This window comes from Lagenorhynchus albirostris, chromosome 2, assembly GCF_949774975.1.
Source record: "Lagenorhynchus albirostris chromosome 2, mLagAlb1.1, whole genome shotgun sequence".
NCBI lineage: Eukaryota > Metazoa > Chordata > Mammalia > Artiodactyla > Delphinidae > Lagenorhynchus > Lagenorhynchus albirostris.
The window spans coordinates 40,805,150-40,820,556 of record NC_083096.1 but is presented as its reverse complement, the minus strand read 5'-3'; the positions used below and the strand labels follow the sequence as shown (position 1 = coordinate 40,820,556).

General features: G+C 35.8%; 1 protein-coding gene across 1 annotated transcript in view; it reads left to right on the top strand.

Moving 5' to 3' along the window:
• NSL1 (NSL1 component of MIS12 kinetochore complex) overlaps window positions 1-15,407 on the top strand; it is a 37,266-nt gene that overhangs the window by 4,146 nt on the left and 17,713 nt on the right. Inside the window, exons 3-4 of the mRNA XM_060131202.1 lie at window positions 3,504-3,634; window positions 5,351-5,405. Coding sequence (XP_059987185.1) covers window positions 3,504-3,634; window positions 5,351-5,405 — 186 coding nt within the window. The remainder of the gene's footprint in view (window positions 1-3,503; window positions 3,635-5,350; window positions 5,406-15,407) is intronic.

The window sequence follows — 15,407 nt, the reverse complement described above, 5'->3', positions numbered from 1 at the left end:
TAAAAAATTTTATTGTAGTTGATTTACAATGTTGTGTTAATTTTTTCTGTACAGCAAAGTGACTCAGTTATACATATATGTATATTCTTTTTCATATTCTTTTCCATTATGGTTTGTCACAGGATATTGAATACAGTTCCCAGTGCTATACAGTACGACCTTGTTGTTTATCCATCCTATATATATCTATGATAGAGTTTAATTTAGAAATCAGGCACAGCAAGAGATTAACAGCTATAACTAATAATAAAATAGAACAATTATAATAATACACTATAATGCAAGTTATGTGAATATGATCTCTCTCCCTCATTCTCAGAATATCTTATTGTACAAATTTAATGCCTTTTCCATCTTAACTAAGGACGTATCATGCAATATGGCTGTAACTTTTGCAGTTTGAGGTACGACAACAAAGCTAGTACAGATTTCTTTTTCCTTCTTCACAATTTCATGGATAGAAGATCTATTCTTACTGTCAATCTTAGCAACTTCAGCATAAAATTTTTTTCCTTTATTAAGTTGTGAACTTTCACCTTTTCATTTAACGGAAGCACAGCTTCTCTTTGCCATATTTGAATTGCCAGCATCACTACTCTTGTGCTTTGGGCCCATTATTAAGTATCAATAAAATAAGGGTTACTTGAAAACAAGCACCACGATACTGCAGCAATGGCTACCAAGTCACTAATGGGCAGGATACACTGGACAAAGGGATGATTCATGTCCTGGGTGGGACAGAGCAGGATGTTGCGAGATTTCATCATGCCACTCAGAATGGTGCACAATTTAAAACTTATAAATTTTCCATGTAATATTTTCAGACCACGGTTGACCATGGGTAACTGAAACTGCAGAAAATGAAACCACAGATAAGAGTGCACTACTATAACAAGAAAAGGCTTGTGTTTTAGAAAGCTAACTGCTGGCTGTGTGGGGGCAGATTGGAGAAGGGAGAAATTCCAGGGAGAACCTCTAAGACCTTAGGACGTTATTGCAGTAATATACCAAAAGGTGGTGAAGACTTACCCTAAGAAAGGAGAGAAGAGGACGGGTTCAAGAGATGTTAGCAGGTAGAATTAATAGGATCTGTGTCTGATCTGATACATAGAATCAATAAGTAAGCTTCACAAGGGCAGAGGTTTTTGTCTGTTTTGTTCATTGAGATCATTGTGCAAATGAGTGAATGAATAAAGAATGAATGAATGTACAAATGAAACCAACTTTCTCCTTGCCCCTCTACCCTGAAAGGAATTGAATTCAGAAGGCTGGACCTGACACATTTAAGAATTAAAAGATAAGTTCTTGAGAGCAGGGATTATATATTTTTTTCTCATCACTATGTTTTCAATACTTGACTTGGCACACAGTACATATTTGTTAGATTAATGACAAATTCTTCCCTGCTCAAATTTATATATTTCAGTTTTGTAGCTTTATCATTAGGTGGCGCTAAGAAACCGTTTTCTTCTCTACATGGAAGATTTAGCTGGGAGACTTGTTTTTTTAGACTGATTGTGAAATAGTTACAATATTCCTTTCAGGCTAGTGATTGAACTTTTTAAATAAATTAAAATATAGGGAAGACTGCTCATTTAAATGAGTATTCAAAGTAAGAAATGACTATATTTTATAATACTCTCAGAAGAAGTAATTTAATTGGACTTGGTGAATATTATTTTCTCGAATGCAAGGCCATACATGATATATACCTCATTAATCTTTATGATATATATGTTTATGCTGATGTATGTCAGCAGTGTCTCAAAATGTTCTCAAAATATGTAACATGTTTCAGACTTCTCCCTAATGAAGCTCTACTCAATAAAATAAATAGATCTATTTCTATGATAGACTTTGACATAGCAGAACACAAATGACGTAAGACCAGTTAAGCTGAGGACCTACCTCTTTAGTATTTTTAGCTACTTAATATTTGCTACTTTTTTTTTTTTTTAATATTTGCTACTTTTTAAAGTGATTTTCAAAATAAAGTTGATGTATCCCCTGCATTCATTTTATCTGGGGTGCTTAATTTCTGGGCCCCATTCCAGAGAACTCTACTAGGAATCAAAATTTCTGCACTTCTCCTTACCAAAGAGTATGTACTGTGTGATTTCATTTATATAAAATTCTAGGAAATGAAAACTAGAATATAGTGACAAAAATTTGATCGGTGATTGCCTGGGGATAGAGAGCAGTTTGGGAGGAGCAGGAGGGAGAGATTACAAGGGAGCATTAGGAAACTTAGGGGTGATGATTGTGTTCATTATCTTGACTGTAGTGGTGGTTTCAAGGGTATACACATATGTCAAAACTTATCAAATTGTATACTTTAAATATGTGCAGCTCACTGTATGACAGATATACCTCAATAAAGCTGTTTTTTAAAAAGTAAAAAAATATGTCTGCACTTCTGACAAGTTCCCCAGGTGATTATTCATTCTTTCAGAGTTTGAGAATCAGTACATTTGACTCTTGAGCAGCTCAGGTTTGAACTGCAAGAGTCCACTCATACAGGGATTTTTTTCACCAAATACAGTACGACACCATTTGTAGTTGGTTGAATCCACAGATGTGGAAACTCTGAAGTTTCCACAGAGGGCAAACTATAAAGTTACGCTTGGATTTTTGACGGCAAGGATGGTTGGTGTCCCTAACCTCCACGTTGTGCAAGGGTCAACTGTACTTTAAAACATAGGAAAGGAACTGACAAGATAGCTTTAGCCAAATCAAAGAAACTCTAAAGTCACCATATCTTTTATGTTTTCCTGCCATTTATCCAGTTGTACCTGATTCAAATCTAGCTACTCCACTCACTGCTATTGTCACTGCTTTGGTTCACCACATGACACAGTCAAAACTTATTAGCATCCCTGATGTTAAATGTTCTTTACAGTGTGGCTCTTCTATATATTATCATCCTTTTTTCCTTATACTTTAACCTGCAGCCATTTAGATCTTTTTCTGTTTCCTAAAGACTCTTTGATCTTGCAGATACTGTTTTCTCTGCCTCAAATGCATCTCCCTATTATTTTTTTCCCTACCTTTTTTTATGCAGTGGATTTACACTTATATTTCAAGTTCCAAATCAAATGTTATTTTCTCTTTAAAGTCTTAAATTCCCAAGGCAGAGTTAGTGTTCCACTGTTCTTTGTCCAGGTAGCATTTTGTTCATACCTCTACTGTATTTATTCAGTTGTTTTGCAGTTGTATGTCTGTTTCTTCCAGTGAACCGTGAGCTCTTAGAGAACAGGGATTATGTTCTGTTCATCTTTGTATTTCTCTGATTTAGGCTTGGCTTCCCATAGGGGCTCAGTAAGTAATCGACTGTTCAATGAATAAATGAATCAGTTACCAAAGTGGAGCATCCATTAACTTGCCATATTTGTTTTCCTTAAATTTTGTGTTTTCTAAATTTAGTTTATTATGTTACATTTTCATATAGAATATTAAAAAATGTGTTTAAGGAATTTTTTGATATTATTTTTCCCTCGAAATAGATTCTGATATCAAAGTCCTTGAAGACCAGTTTGATGAAATCATAGTCGATATAGCCACAAAACGTAAGCAGTATCCCAGAAAGATCCTTGAATGTGTCATCAAAATCATAAAAGCAAAACAAGAAATTCTGGTAAGATGATTTACCTTTAAAATAGTAAATTTTATGTAATGTCTATTTTACTACAGTAAAAAAATTAAAGTATGAGATCCAAGTGGAGGTAAGTGACATTTTGTTTTCTTTGTCTTTCCTGCCTCAGTTGCTACTGTTTGTCTCCTTCAGAGTCACACTAGGTTTTGAATACAGCTGATGATAAAATAAAATAGAATTTGAAGATAGAAGACTGACAGTGACTTAATTCTGAGACCAGGCGGGAAAAAGAAATGTATTTTTTAAGCCTTTTCCTTCTATCCGTCATTTGTGTTTGGCACATTATTTGTATATGTTTATGTATTTTGGAAGACTCTTTAGTTAAATCGATGATGAAGATTGACTACCTGTTTTTTAACAACAAAATTTGCTTTATGAATTGTGTATAATTTGTTTTGTTCCAAAAATCATGATGAGGTGGAAGTAGGTTTGCTGGGAATGGCATTGCCTGTGGAGTGAGACATACATGTTGCTTTCGATTGTGCTTTGCTTTTTGTCATTAGTTTTTGAAATTAGCATACTTTCACATATAAATTTTCTAGTTGCTTTCCTTTCAGGAATTGTTTTAGAGAGTGAAGACAGGTACTTTCTCTAAAACATTTTAGTTATCATTCTGTGAGAAAAAAATAATTATAAGCAAAATTTTTCATTTTTTTCTTCCATAGAAGTCAGTCCTCCAAGAAATGCCCCACTTCCTTTGCCTCATCCACTTTTAAAGTTTCCTCGGGAAAAACATTCAAAATGTATTTATTTTCCAGCATCTCCCTCTCTATTACTACCCTTCCTCCCCCACCCAAACCTAGTAATCAGTATTGCATAAAAGAAAGGAAGTTGGCCGGCCTAGGTGGGGTACTGCTGTGGAAGTTTAAAATTGATGCAAAATGGATGGGGTAAGGATACTAAAGACAGCTTTTTTAAAAAACAAACAAACAACAACAACAGTAACAAAAACTTTTTGGCTTCTGCTACTTTGGGCAAGAGAAAGGAGAGACATTCTTCTCTTTCTTTTTGCCTGAATTTTGGATCCCGTTTTTATAGTTCTGCTATTGCAGTCCCAGTGTATCACAGGATACGTAGGTAGGCATTAGTGTGCTGATATGGTAGTGGCCTGGCCACGTTTTTTTTTTTTTTTTCTGGCCACTTTTTAAAACAGTTTCTGTGGGAATATGAGTTTTGAGTTCTAAACACTTCTTAAAATGAACTTTTGAAAAACAGTCCATTCATAATTTGAAAACTACCTTGTACTTTATAAACACAAGATTCCATCTCTATGCCTCTAATTTGCTTGATTGCTTTTCTTATGCTTTTTGTTTTTCCTGGGTTTTTTTTTTGGCTGCACTTTAGTTCCTTGACCAGGGATTGAACCCTGACCCTCAGCAACAAAAGCGTGGAGTCCTAACCACTGGACCACCAGGGAATTCCCTCTTATGCTTTTTTATGGTGCTATATCTTAGTGTATGCAGTAGGTGGCAATACTATAAAAGGTATAATTCAGTCTTAGTTTGATCTTTTCTTTTCTCCTCCCTTTCCTACAGATTTTCAGGATCTAATTTTGGGGTTTTTTGTTTGTTTTTGTTTTTTTAGCAAAAGAATGGTACTACTGACTAATAATATATTTGCTTATATAAACTGAAGAAAATGTTTGTATGAGGCACTAAGTTGTTACATTAAATCTATTTTAATTTATTTTATGTTTAGAAGCAATACCACCCTGTTGTACATTCACTGGACCTAAAACATGACCCTGATCCAGGTGAGTCAGTGTTTATGGTAAAAGTTAAGCATGAGCTTGTAATTTTCAGGAGTTCCTGATACTCTTTTAAAGGTTTCAGCATCAAGGGTATCTTCCCTTTGATGCTCTAACTCACTACCAGTCATCAGTGTTTAACTCTTTTTTTCACTTAGGATTATAAGAACTTGGTCTAAACCTTCCAACTCAGAATCTCCAGGGCTAGGACCCAGGAATCTGGACTTTTATTAAGCACTCTCCTGACCTAGACTATTATAACACCTTGTCAATCTCTAACTTCTGTTATAATATCCTCCCATCTCTAATGCTATTAAACCATCCATTCTTTGCATTACAGCCAAAGTTATACTATTAAAGCGCTCATGGTGTCTCTCCTTAGTGTGATAACCATCACTGGTTTCTCATTATTCACAGAATAAAATCCAACAAAAATATAATGTTGAACTTAAGAAGAGATACATACACTTGTTATGCCTTTGAACTCAATTCTGTTTCCACTTAGGTGCATCCTCTAAATCACAAAGAAATAAAATTTATACCAATTTTGTAAATCCAGCAATAGAACTGACTTTGCTAAAAATGTGGATCATATGTATTTTTAAATGACTGTATTCTCACATTTAAAAATTTCTAGCAGTTTTCTTGAGACCTTTTGAAATTTGCCTTTGGTGCTCAAAAGTACCATTTCTGAAATATCAGTAAAACAGTTAAGACCTTCATTTATTTGTATGGGATTTCTATACACATGGCTTTGAGTACCTCACCCTTGTTGAATTCTGATTTACTTTCTAACATGTCCCCTTGCCCTTCGTAAGTGTCCCAAGCCAATGGGATAAACTGAGAGGGGGAAGTAAAGATACTCTGAAATTGGTTAAAATCACAGCACTCACTGTATTTGATAATAAAAATTGACCTAGGACCTAACACTTAATTGTCATGGTTCACTAAAAAGGATTAGTTGCCAAAATGCAGTGGTTGACATATACTTGTTTTGGTTTTGAACAACAAAAAAATAATAATTGAAAAATGTGTTGTCACAGTATACTCAAGTATTACTTTTTAACTATAGTTAATTCTCCAAAGAAACTTGGTTAACCTTTTTATCTTAGGAGGGAAAACAGGTTTATTTAAATGATCCTTTGACAGTCTACGTGATTTTCTTCCTACCATTCCAGTTATGTAGTATTAGTGGAAAAATCATCTTTGTCATGTGATTCTGACTTAACAGTTAAGCAAATAATTAGAATCTATCTTTTGGATAAATTTTGAGATTTTTGTCATTATACATTTTCATAATGTTTATAAGCTTAGAATAGCAGCAGCTCTTTAAGCACAGCAAAATTAACTTATTGTTTTATTAGCTGGATGTCCTTGGGCAAGTCACTTGACTTCAAGCCTCAGTTCCCAGGGGGAACTCTGGGGGATATGGAGATAAAAAAGATTCTCCCCGTAAAGAGCTTATGTCTGAGTAGAAATAAGAGATAAACATAAAACAGGATTCTTTCATGCTCTCCAACTGATTCCTTTCCTGGTTTTCTCCATCCGAGTAAACAGCACCTTCTCCTACGTACTGCTTTAGTGAGAAGTCAACTTTGATTCTTTCCTCTCCTGAACTCCTCATCTACAATCCATCAATAAGTCCTACAAATTATTCCTTTGAAATATAATCTCACATTCATCCACTTCTCTTCACCTCTCTATTATCACCTCTAATCTAGGTCACCATCACTCTAGCCAGGATTTGTAGACGTGCTTTACTGAAGGTCTTCTGTTTCACTCTTATTCTCTTCCAATCCATTGCATGCACCTCAAGCAGAGTTGATTTTTTAAAAAATTCTTTGAAAATTTCAAACATATAGAAAACATGGAGTATACGTAATGAACATCTTTGTATTTACCACTTATTTTTAAGGGCTATTCAAATTTGCCAAACTTGGGTCAGACCTTCTTAGGAATTAAAAGATATGGATACAGTTGAAACTTTCTTTGTACCCTTCACCATCCCATTCCACTCCCTCTTACTTCAGAAGTAACCACCATCGTCAAGGTTAGTGGACGTTCCTATCCATGTTTTTATGCTTTTATTGATACTTCATCAATGTATCCATAAACAATGTATGGCATTTGTTTTAAAATTTTACATATATTGTATCATACCAGTCATATCATTCTGCAACTTATTTTCCCCCCTCAATATTTTATACACACATATCTCTCTATTCATTTAGTTTCTAAATAATATTCCTGAGTATGAATACACCTCTGTAAATCCATTCCTCTACTGAGGGACACTTAGTTTCTTTTTTTTTTTTTGGCTGTTATAAACAATATTACAATGAATATTTTTATACCTGTATCCTTGTAAAGTGTAAATATGTCACATATTTTGTGGGGTAGATTTCTGAAAGCAAAATTTCTAGGTCCACAGGGCTTGTCTCTGTTCAGCTTTATTACATATGAGCTTTACTACCCCTCCAAAAGAGTCGTATCAGTTTACCGTCCCACCAGCAGTGTTTGAAAGTTCTTGCTTCTCTACATTTTGCCAACAATTATTACTGTCAGGTTTTCTGTATTTTTTTTTTTCTGCCAATTTGATGGACGTGCGATAGTATTTAAAGTGAGGTTGAGCATCCTTGAATTCCCTATTTATATTCTTTGCCCGTTTTTTGGTTGGGTTATTTGAATTTTCCTTATTCATTTCTAAGAGTCATATACACAGGCACGTGAATGTACAGGCACATGAATGTACATGCACACACACATTATGGATATTTAGGTTATGAGCACTGTAAATATTTGCTCTAAATTTTTGGCTTGTCTTATAACTTTATAATGACATTTTATATATGTTTACATAAGTTTTAATGTAGTCGGATTTACCAGAGTTTTTCCATTATAAATGCTCTTTCAGTGCCTTTAAGTGTCTATCTAAATGACATAAAGATCCTTTGTTAAAAAAAAAAAAAGATCCTTTGTTATTTTATTTATAGACTTTTGATTATCATATTTAGGTCTTGAATGCAACTGAATTTTTAAAAAAATTTTATAAGGAAGGGATCTGATTTCTACTGTACTGGTAGCCAGTTGTCTTAGCATCATTTATTGAATAGTCCATCTCTTTTCCACTGCTTTGTAATGTCACTCTCTAATATACTAAGTTTCCATGTATTTGGGGGTCTGTTTCCGGGCTCTGTCTCTCTTTTTCTTTTTTTTTTTTTTCTGGGCCCGCGTCTTGTGGGATCTTAGTTCCCTGACCAGGGATTGAACCCTGGCCCTTGCCAGTGAAAATGTGGAGTCTTAGCCACTGGACCACCAGGGAATTCCTCTGGATTCTCTTTTAACGTTATTCGTTGACTTGGCTGTCTCAGCACCATTACCACACTTTTTAAGTTTCTGTAGTTTAAAAAGAAGTCTTGATATCTTGCAATTTCTTCCAAATTTTGTTGCCTGTTTTTGGCCCTTTACTCTTCCATAGGAATTGTTAGGATCAACTTGTAAAATTGCTTGAAAAATCTTATTGGGATTTGATTGGGATTGCATTTAATTTATAGATAAATTTGGAGAGAAGTGCCACGTTTACAATATATGTCTTCCCATTTGTGAACATATTATATCTCATTTTGGGTTTTTCAAAATGTCCTCCAATAGTGTTTTATAAACACATGTAATAAAGATGTTTATAAGAATGCTGCCTGCTTGCTATGTTGAAAACAGTGTTATTTAAGGGACTGGATCTGATAAGATATTCTGTAATGCATGTAGAGAAGTGTTTAAAGACATGTAATAAAGATGGTTTTAAGGAAAAAACAGTATTTTATAAATTTCTCCACATAGGTTTTACACATCTTTTATTTGTTCCTAGATACCTTTTTGTAGCTATTGTAAATAGTAATATTTTGGGATTGCACATTGTAATTGAATATTCCTGGTGTTTAGGAATACCGTCGATTTTTATTTGCTGAACTCTTGTTCTAATGGATTATCTAATTTCAACTAGATTTTTAAAAATGTAGATAATCATATCATTTGCAAGTAATGCTAGGTTTTATCTTTTTCCTAACTTTATACATGTTCTATTTTTGTCTTATTATTACATTGATTAGAGCCTCCATTATAAATATTTAGGGGGTCCGGGAAGGATAAATCAGGAGTTTGGGATTAGCAGATACAAACTACTACATATAAAACAGATAAACAACAAGGTCCTAATGTATAGCACAGGGAACTATATTCAACGTCCTATAATAAACCATAATGGAAAAGAATATGAAAAAGAATATATATATATATGTATAACTGAATCAGCTTGCAGTACCCCAGAAACTAACACAGCATTATAAATCAACTATACTTCAACAAAAAAATTTTTAAGGAAAAAAACCCAAAAACTGAAAAAAAAACAACCTCCAGTGTAATGTTGAATACTAGTAATGATAGTGGCCATGATAGATATATATTTTTAAAATTTATTTTATTTATTTATTTTTGGCTGCGTTTGGTCTTCGTTGCTGTGCGGGCTTTCTCTAATTGTGGCGAGCAGGGGCTACTCTTGGTTACGGTGCGCGGGCTTCTCATTGTGGTGGCTTCTCTTGTTGCGGAGCACGGGCTCTAGGTGAGCAGGCTTCAGTAGTTGCAGCACGCAGGCACAGTGGTTGTGGCTCGCAGGCTCTAGAGTGCAGGCTCAGTAGTTGTGGTGCACGGACTTAGTTGCTCCATGGCATGTGGGATCTTCCCAGATCAGGGCTCGAACCCATGTCCCCTGCATTGGCAGGCGGATTCTTAACCACTCCGCCACCAGGGAAGCCCAGTGACCATGATATTTTAAAATTATGAATAAATGTTTAATTTTATTGAACACTTCTTTTGCATCAACTGAGATCATATACTTGTTTGACCAACTTTATTGAGGTATAGTTTACATATAATAAAATACATCAATTTTATGCATACAGTTTGAGTTTTGACAAATGTATACAACTATGTAACTGTGACCACAATTCAGATATAGAATTTTTCATCACTCATGAAGTTCCCTTGTGCCCCTAGATCGTATGCTTTTTTGTCTCTAACTGTTAATATGGTGAGTTAACAGTGACAGATTTTTCTGATGGTTATCTTTGCATTCATAGAGAAAACTCCACACTCATTAGTATATTTTTTCTTTTATACACTTGAATTAAATTTACTTATACTCTATACCTGTATTTTATTTAGTATATTAACCTATAGTATATTTGCATCTGTAGTCACACAAAAAATAAACATGTGTTTTAAAACATACTGAACGGGCAGGAATAGAGACATAGACGTAGAGAATGGATGTGTGGACATGGTGGGGAGGGGCTGGGAGGGTGGGACGGGTTGGGAGATTGGGAGTGACATGTATACACTACCATGTGTAAAAAAGATGGGTGGCCTGAGCATGCTGTAAAGCACAGGAAGCTCAGCTCGGTGCTCTGTGACGACCTAGATGGGCAGGGTGGAGGGTGGGGTGGGTGGGAGGTTCAAGAGCGGGGATATAGATATGCATATGGCTGATGCACTTCATTGTACAGTGGAAGCTGGCACAACATTGTGGAGCAATTATACTCTAATAAGGAAAAAAATAATAGTAAAGCAGGTGAACTTCAATGAAAAAAACAAACCATACTGTCCCTTTCCAGTTTTGTCATCAAGGTTATGCTGCCCTCACAAAACAGTTTCTAAATGTTGGAGGTTTTTTGTTCCTTCAAGAGTTGGTAAGGTTCATGTATAAAACTGTGTGAGCCTGGGGTATGTATGGGGGTAAGTTTGACTTAACTGATTTAGTATACTTAATGGTTATTGATTTCTTCAGGTTTTTAATTTTTTCTTGAATCAAATTTGGTAATATTTGTTTGGAAAACAGTCTGTTTCATCCATGTGTTCAATATGTTGGTATGAAACTGTTTGTAGTAGTTGCTTGTAATTAAAAAAAATTGGTTCCACATATGCTTATTTCTTAATGTTGTTTGTTTTTGCTTTCTCTTTTTTCTTGATATCTTGCTCTAGATTTCTTTGTTTTTATTGGTCTTTGCAGAGAGTCAGCTTTTAGTTTTGCTGAGTTTCTCTATTGTTTTTTTACTTTTCTGGTTCCTTGAGTTCTGATCTTATCTTTAGTGTGGTCTTCCTGCTTTCTTGAGTTTTCTCTGTTATTTTTAGCTTCTTGAGTTAAACACTTAAGTTTACTTCAGTCTTATTTTTTAATAAATATGTTTAAGGATACATTTAGATTTATCTCTAAGTCCTGCTTTAGCCATATCCTCGAGACATGACATGTAGAACTTTCACAATTCAGCTCTGAATATTTTTTTGTTTCCAAATATAGGAGTTTTACTATTTTCCTTCTTTTTTGCCATCTATCTTGTTGATAGATTTTTCTTTATTCTCTTATTTTCCTTTTTTCTGGTTTGGAAGCTATATGCTATGCTTCTTTTCCTTTAGTGTTACCTGTAAAATTTTAGCATACTATAATTTTAAAATTATCTAACACAGTCGGGAGTTATACAGTATTTCAAGTCCCCTCCTGGGCAAGAAAAGGACTTTATTACACATTACCCACTGAATAAGCACACCCCTCCCCCAATTTTCCTTCTTGTTTGTGTCTAGAACTTTAGTTCTTCTCTTGTTAAAAAACACTTCAATAGTTGCTACTTTTTTGCACTCAGTGATTAATTAAATTTATAGCAAAATGTTCCAAACTCTCTGTCATGGCTTCCTTCTAGGTTTACTACTCTGTTGATGGGTTCCTTAGGTACTTTGAGTAAAAGTCTGTGGGCGGTAGACTCTTAGTTTTTATTTCATCCTCTTGAATTTTGTTTTATTTACTTTCATTTACCATATGGAATATATTACATCATTATCTTTGACACTTATTTTTTTCTAGTGGCTTTATTGAGGTACAATTCATATACTATCTCGTTCACCCATTTAAAGTGTGCAACTCGGTATTCACAGGGTTTTATACAGCCATCACTATAATTAATTTTTAAACATTTTCATCACTTCAAAAAGAAACCCCACATTCTCCCCCTAATCTCTCATCCCTCTCCCTTGGCCCTAGGCAACCATTAATCTGCTTTCTATCTCTACAGATTTGACTATTCTAGACATTTCTTATAAATTAAATCATGTAATATGTCATCCTTTAAGAATGGCTTCTTTGAATTAGCATGTTTTCAAGGTCCATGTTGTAGCATGTATCAGTATTTCATTTCTTTTTTTTGCCAAGTATTCTATTTTATGGACATATCATATTTTATTTATCCATTTATCAATATATAGCTATTCTTGAGTTGTTTCTACTTTTGGTTGTTATGAATAATTCTGCTGTGAACATTTGTGTACAAGTTATTGTGTGGACATATGTTTACAGTTCTCTTGAGTATATATAGCTAGGAATGGGATTGCTGGATCATATGGGAACTCTGTGTTTAGAGGAACTGTTGAACTGTTTTCCAAAGTGGCTGCCCCATTTCACATTTCCACCAGCAGTGTTCGAGGGTTCCAGTTCCTCTACATCCTCATCAGCTCTTGTTATTTTCTGTCTTTTTTTTTTTTAATTGGAGTAAAATTGCTTTACAATGTTACGTTAGTTTCTGCTGTACAGTGAAGTGAATTAGCTATATGTCTACCTATATCCCCACCCTCTTGGACATCCCTCCCCCCCTTCCCCCCCCCCCCCCCGCCCTCCGCCATCTAGGTAATCACAGAACACAGAGCTGAGCTCCTGGTGCTATACAGCAGGTAGTGTATTTACACATGGTAGTGTATTTATGTCAAACCTGATCTCCCAATTCGTCCCACCCTCTCCTTCCCCTGCTGTGTCCCCATGTCCGTTCTCTACATCTGTGTCTCTATTCCTGCCCTACAGATAGGTTCATCTGTACCATTTTTCTAGATTCCACATATATGCATTAATATGTGATACTTGTTTTTTTCTTTCTGGCTTATTCCACTCTGTATGACAGATTGTAGGTCCGTCCACATCTCTGCAAATGACCCAATTTTGTTCCTTTTTATGGCTGAGTAATATTCCATTGTACATATGTACCACATCTTCCTTATCGATTCATCTGTTGTTGAACATCTAGGTTGTTTCCGTGTCCTGTCTATTGTAAATAGTGCTGCAATGAACATTGGGGTACATGTGTCCTTTTTTTTTTTTATTTTTATTTAAGTTGGGTCTTCGTTGCTGCATGCAGGCTTCCTCTAGTTGCAGTGAGCAGGGGCTACTCTTCGTTGTGGTCTGTGGACTTGTCATTGCAGTAGCCTCTTATTGTGGAGCACGGGCTCTAGGCACACAGTCTTCAGTAGTTGTGGATCAGGGACTCTAGAGGGCAGGCTCAGTATTTATGGTGCATGGGCTTAGTTGTTCCGTGTCTTGGACCAGGGCTCAAACCCGTGTCCCCTGCATTGACAGGTAGATTCTTAACCCTGCGCCACCAGGGAAGCCCTATGTGTCCTTTTGAATTATGGTTTTCTCGGTATATGCCTAGTAGTGGGATTGCTGGGTCATATGGTAGTTCTATTTTTAGTTTTTTAAGGAACCTCCATACTGTTCTCCATAGTGGCTGTATCAATTTACATTCCCACCAACAGTGCAGAAGGGTTCCCTTTTCTCCACACCCTCTCCAGCATTTATTGTAGATTTTTTGATGATGGTCATTACAGCCGGTGTGAGGTGATACCTCATTGTAGTTTTGTTTTGTTTTGTTTTGTTTTGTTTTGTTTTGTTTTGTTTTGTGTGATACGCAGGCCTCTTACTGCTGTGGCCTCTCCCGTCGCGGAGCACAGGCTCTGGACGTGCAGGCTCAGCGGCCATGGCTCACGGTCCCAGCCGCTCTGTGGCATGTGGGATCTTCCTGGACCGGGGCACGAACCCATGTCCCCTGCATCGGCAGGCGGACTCTCAACCACTGCGCCACCAGGGAAGCCCTAATTGCCATTTTTTTATAGATAATCTATTTTTTCTCTCCTGATTTTTCAGAATTCTTTTTGTATTCTTAATGTTCTGCAGTTTTACCATAATGTGGCTAGATGTTTATTTACGTAGCATGGTGCTTGAGGTGCACTTTTTTTTTTTAAACGTTGAAAGCAACTTTATTGCTTTTTCTTGATTATGTATAAATGCATTCACATTCCAAAAGTGTTAAAAGCGTAAGAAACAAATTTAAATCACACAAAATCATGTACTCAAGAGATAATCACTATTAACATGTTTATAACCAGTGACCAAGTATTATAATATATTGCTTGAGGCTACACCTTCAATCTACCTGAAGATCTTGCTTCCTTTACCTTGAAAATATATTCTGAATCCAACTACTTCCTACCAAATCCATCTGTACTGCTGTTGTCCTTGTCACTGTATTCTCCTAGTGGGACTGCTACAGTAGTCTCCTCACTGGTCTCCTTCCATTTCAGTTTGCCACACAGCGGATTCTTTTTAAAGCATAATCAGATTATGTCACTCCCTGCTTAAAAGTCTCCAGTGGCTCCCCATCATACTTCCCTTGGTCTCTCTGACCTGGTCCCTGAGTGCTCCTCTTATTCCATCTCTGACCCCGGTTTCTTACCACTCTCACCTTTGTTTACTGAGCTCCAGCTACACTAGCATTCTTTCTGTTTCACCAAGAATGTGCCAAACACACAGTGGCCCTGTGGCTTTCACACTTGCTGCTCCCCCATTCCTATCTGAAACTTCATTCAGCTGTCTGTTCAAAGTGTTACCTCATCAGAGAGGTCTTCCCTGACAATTTGTGTCAAATCCCCTACTGACCCACTTAGTCATGCTCTATCACTTTAACCTGCTTTATTTCCCCCACTCCTTACTGACATTATGTAATTTCTGTTCATTTTATTGTCTTCATCCCTTCCCCCCCCACCAAGGACTTTGTTTTGTCCACTTTTGTATTCCGTAGCTCTAAGATCATTATCTGACATAGCACACTCAGGAAATATTTATGAAATAAGTACATAATTATA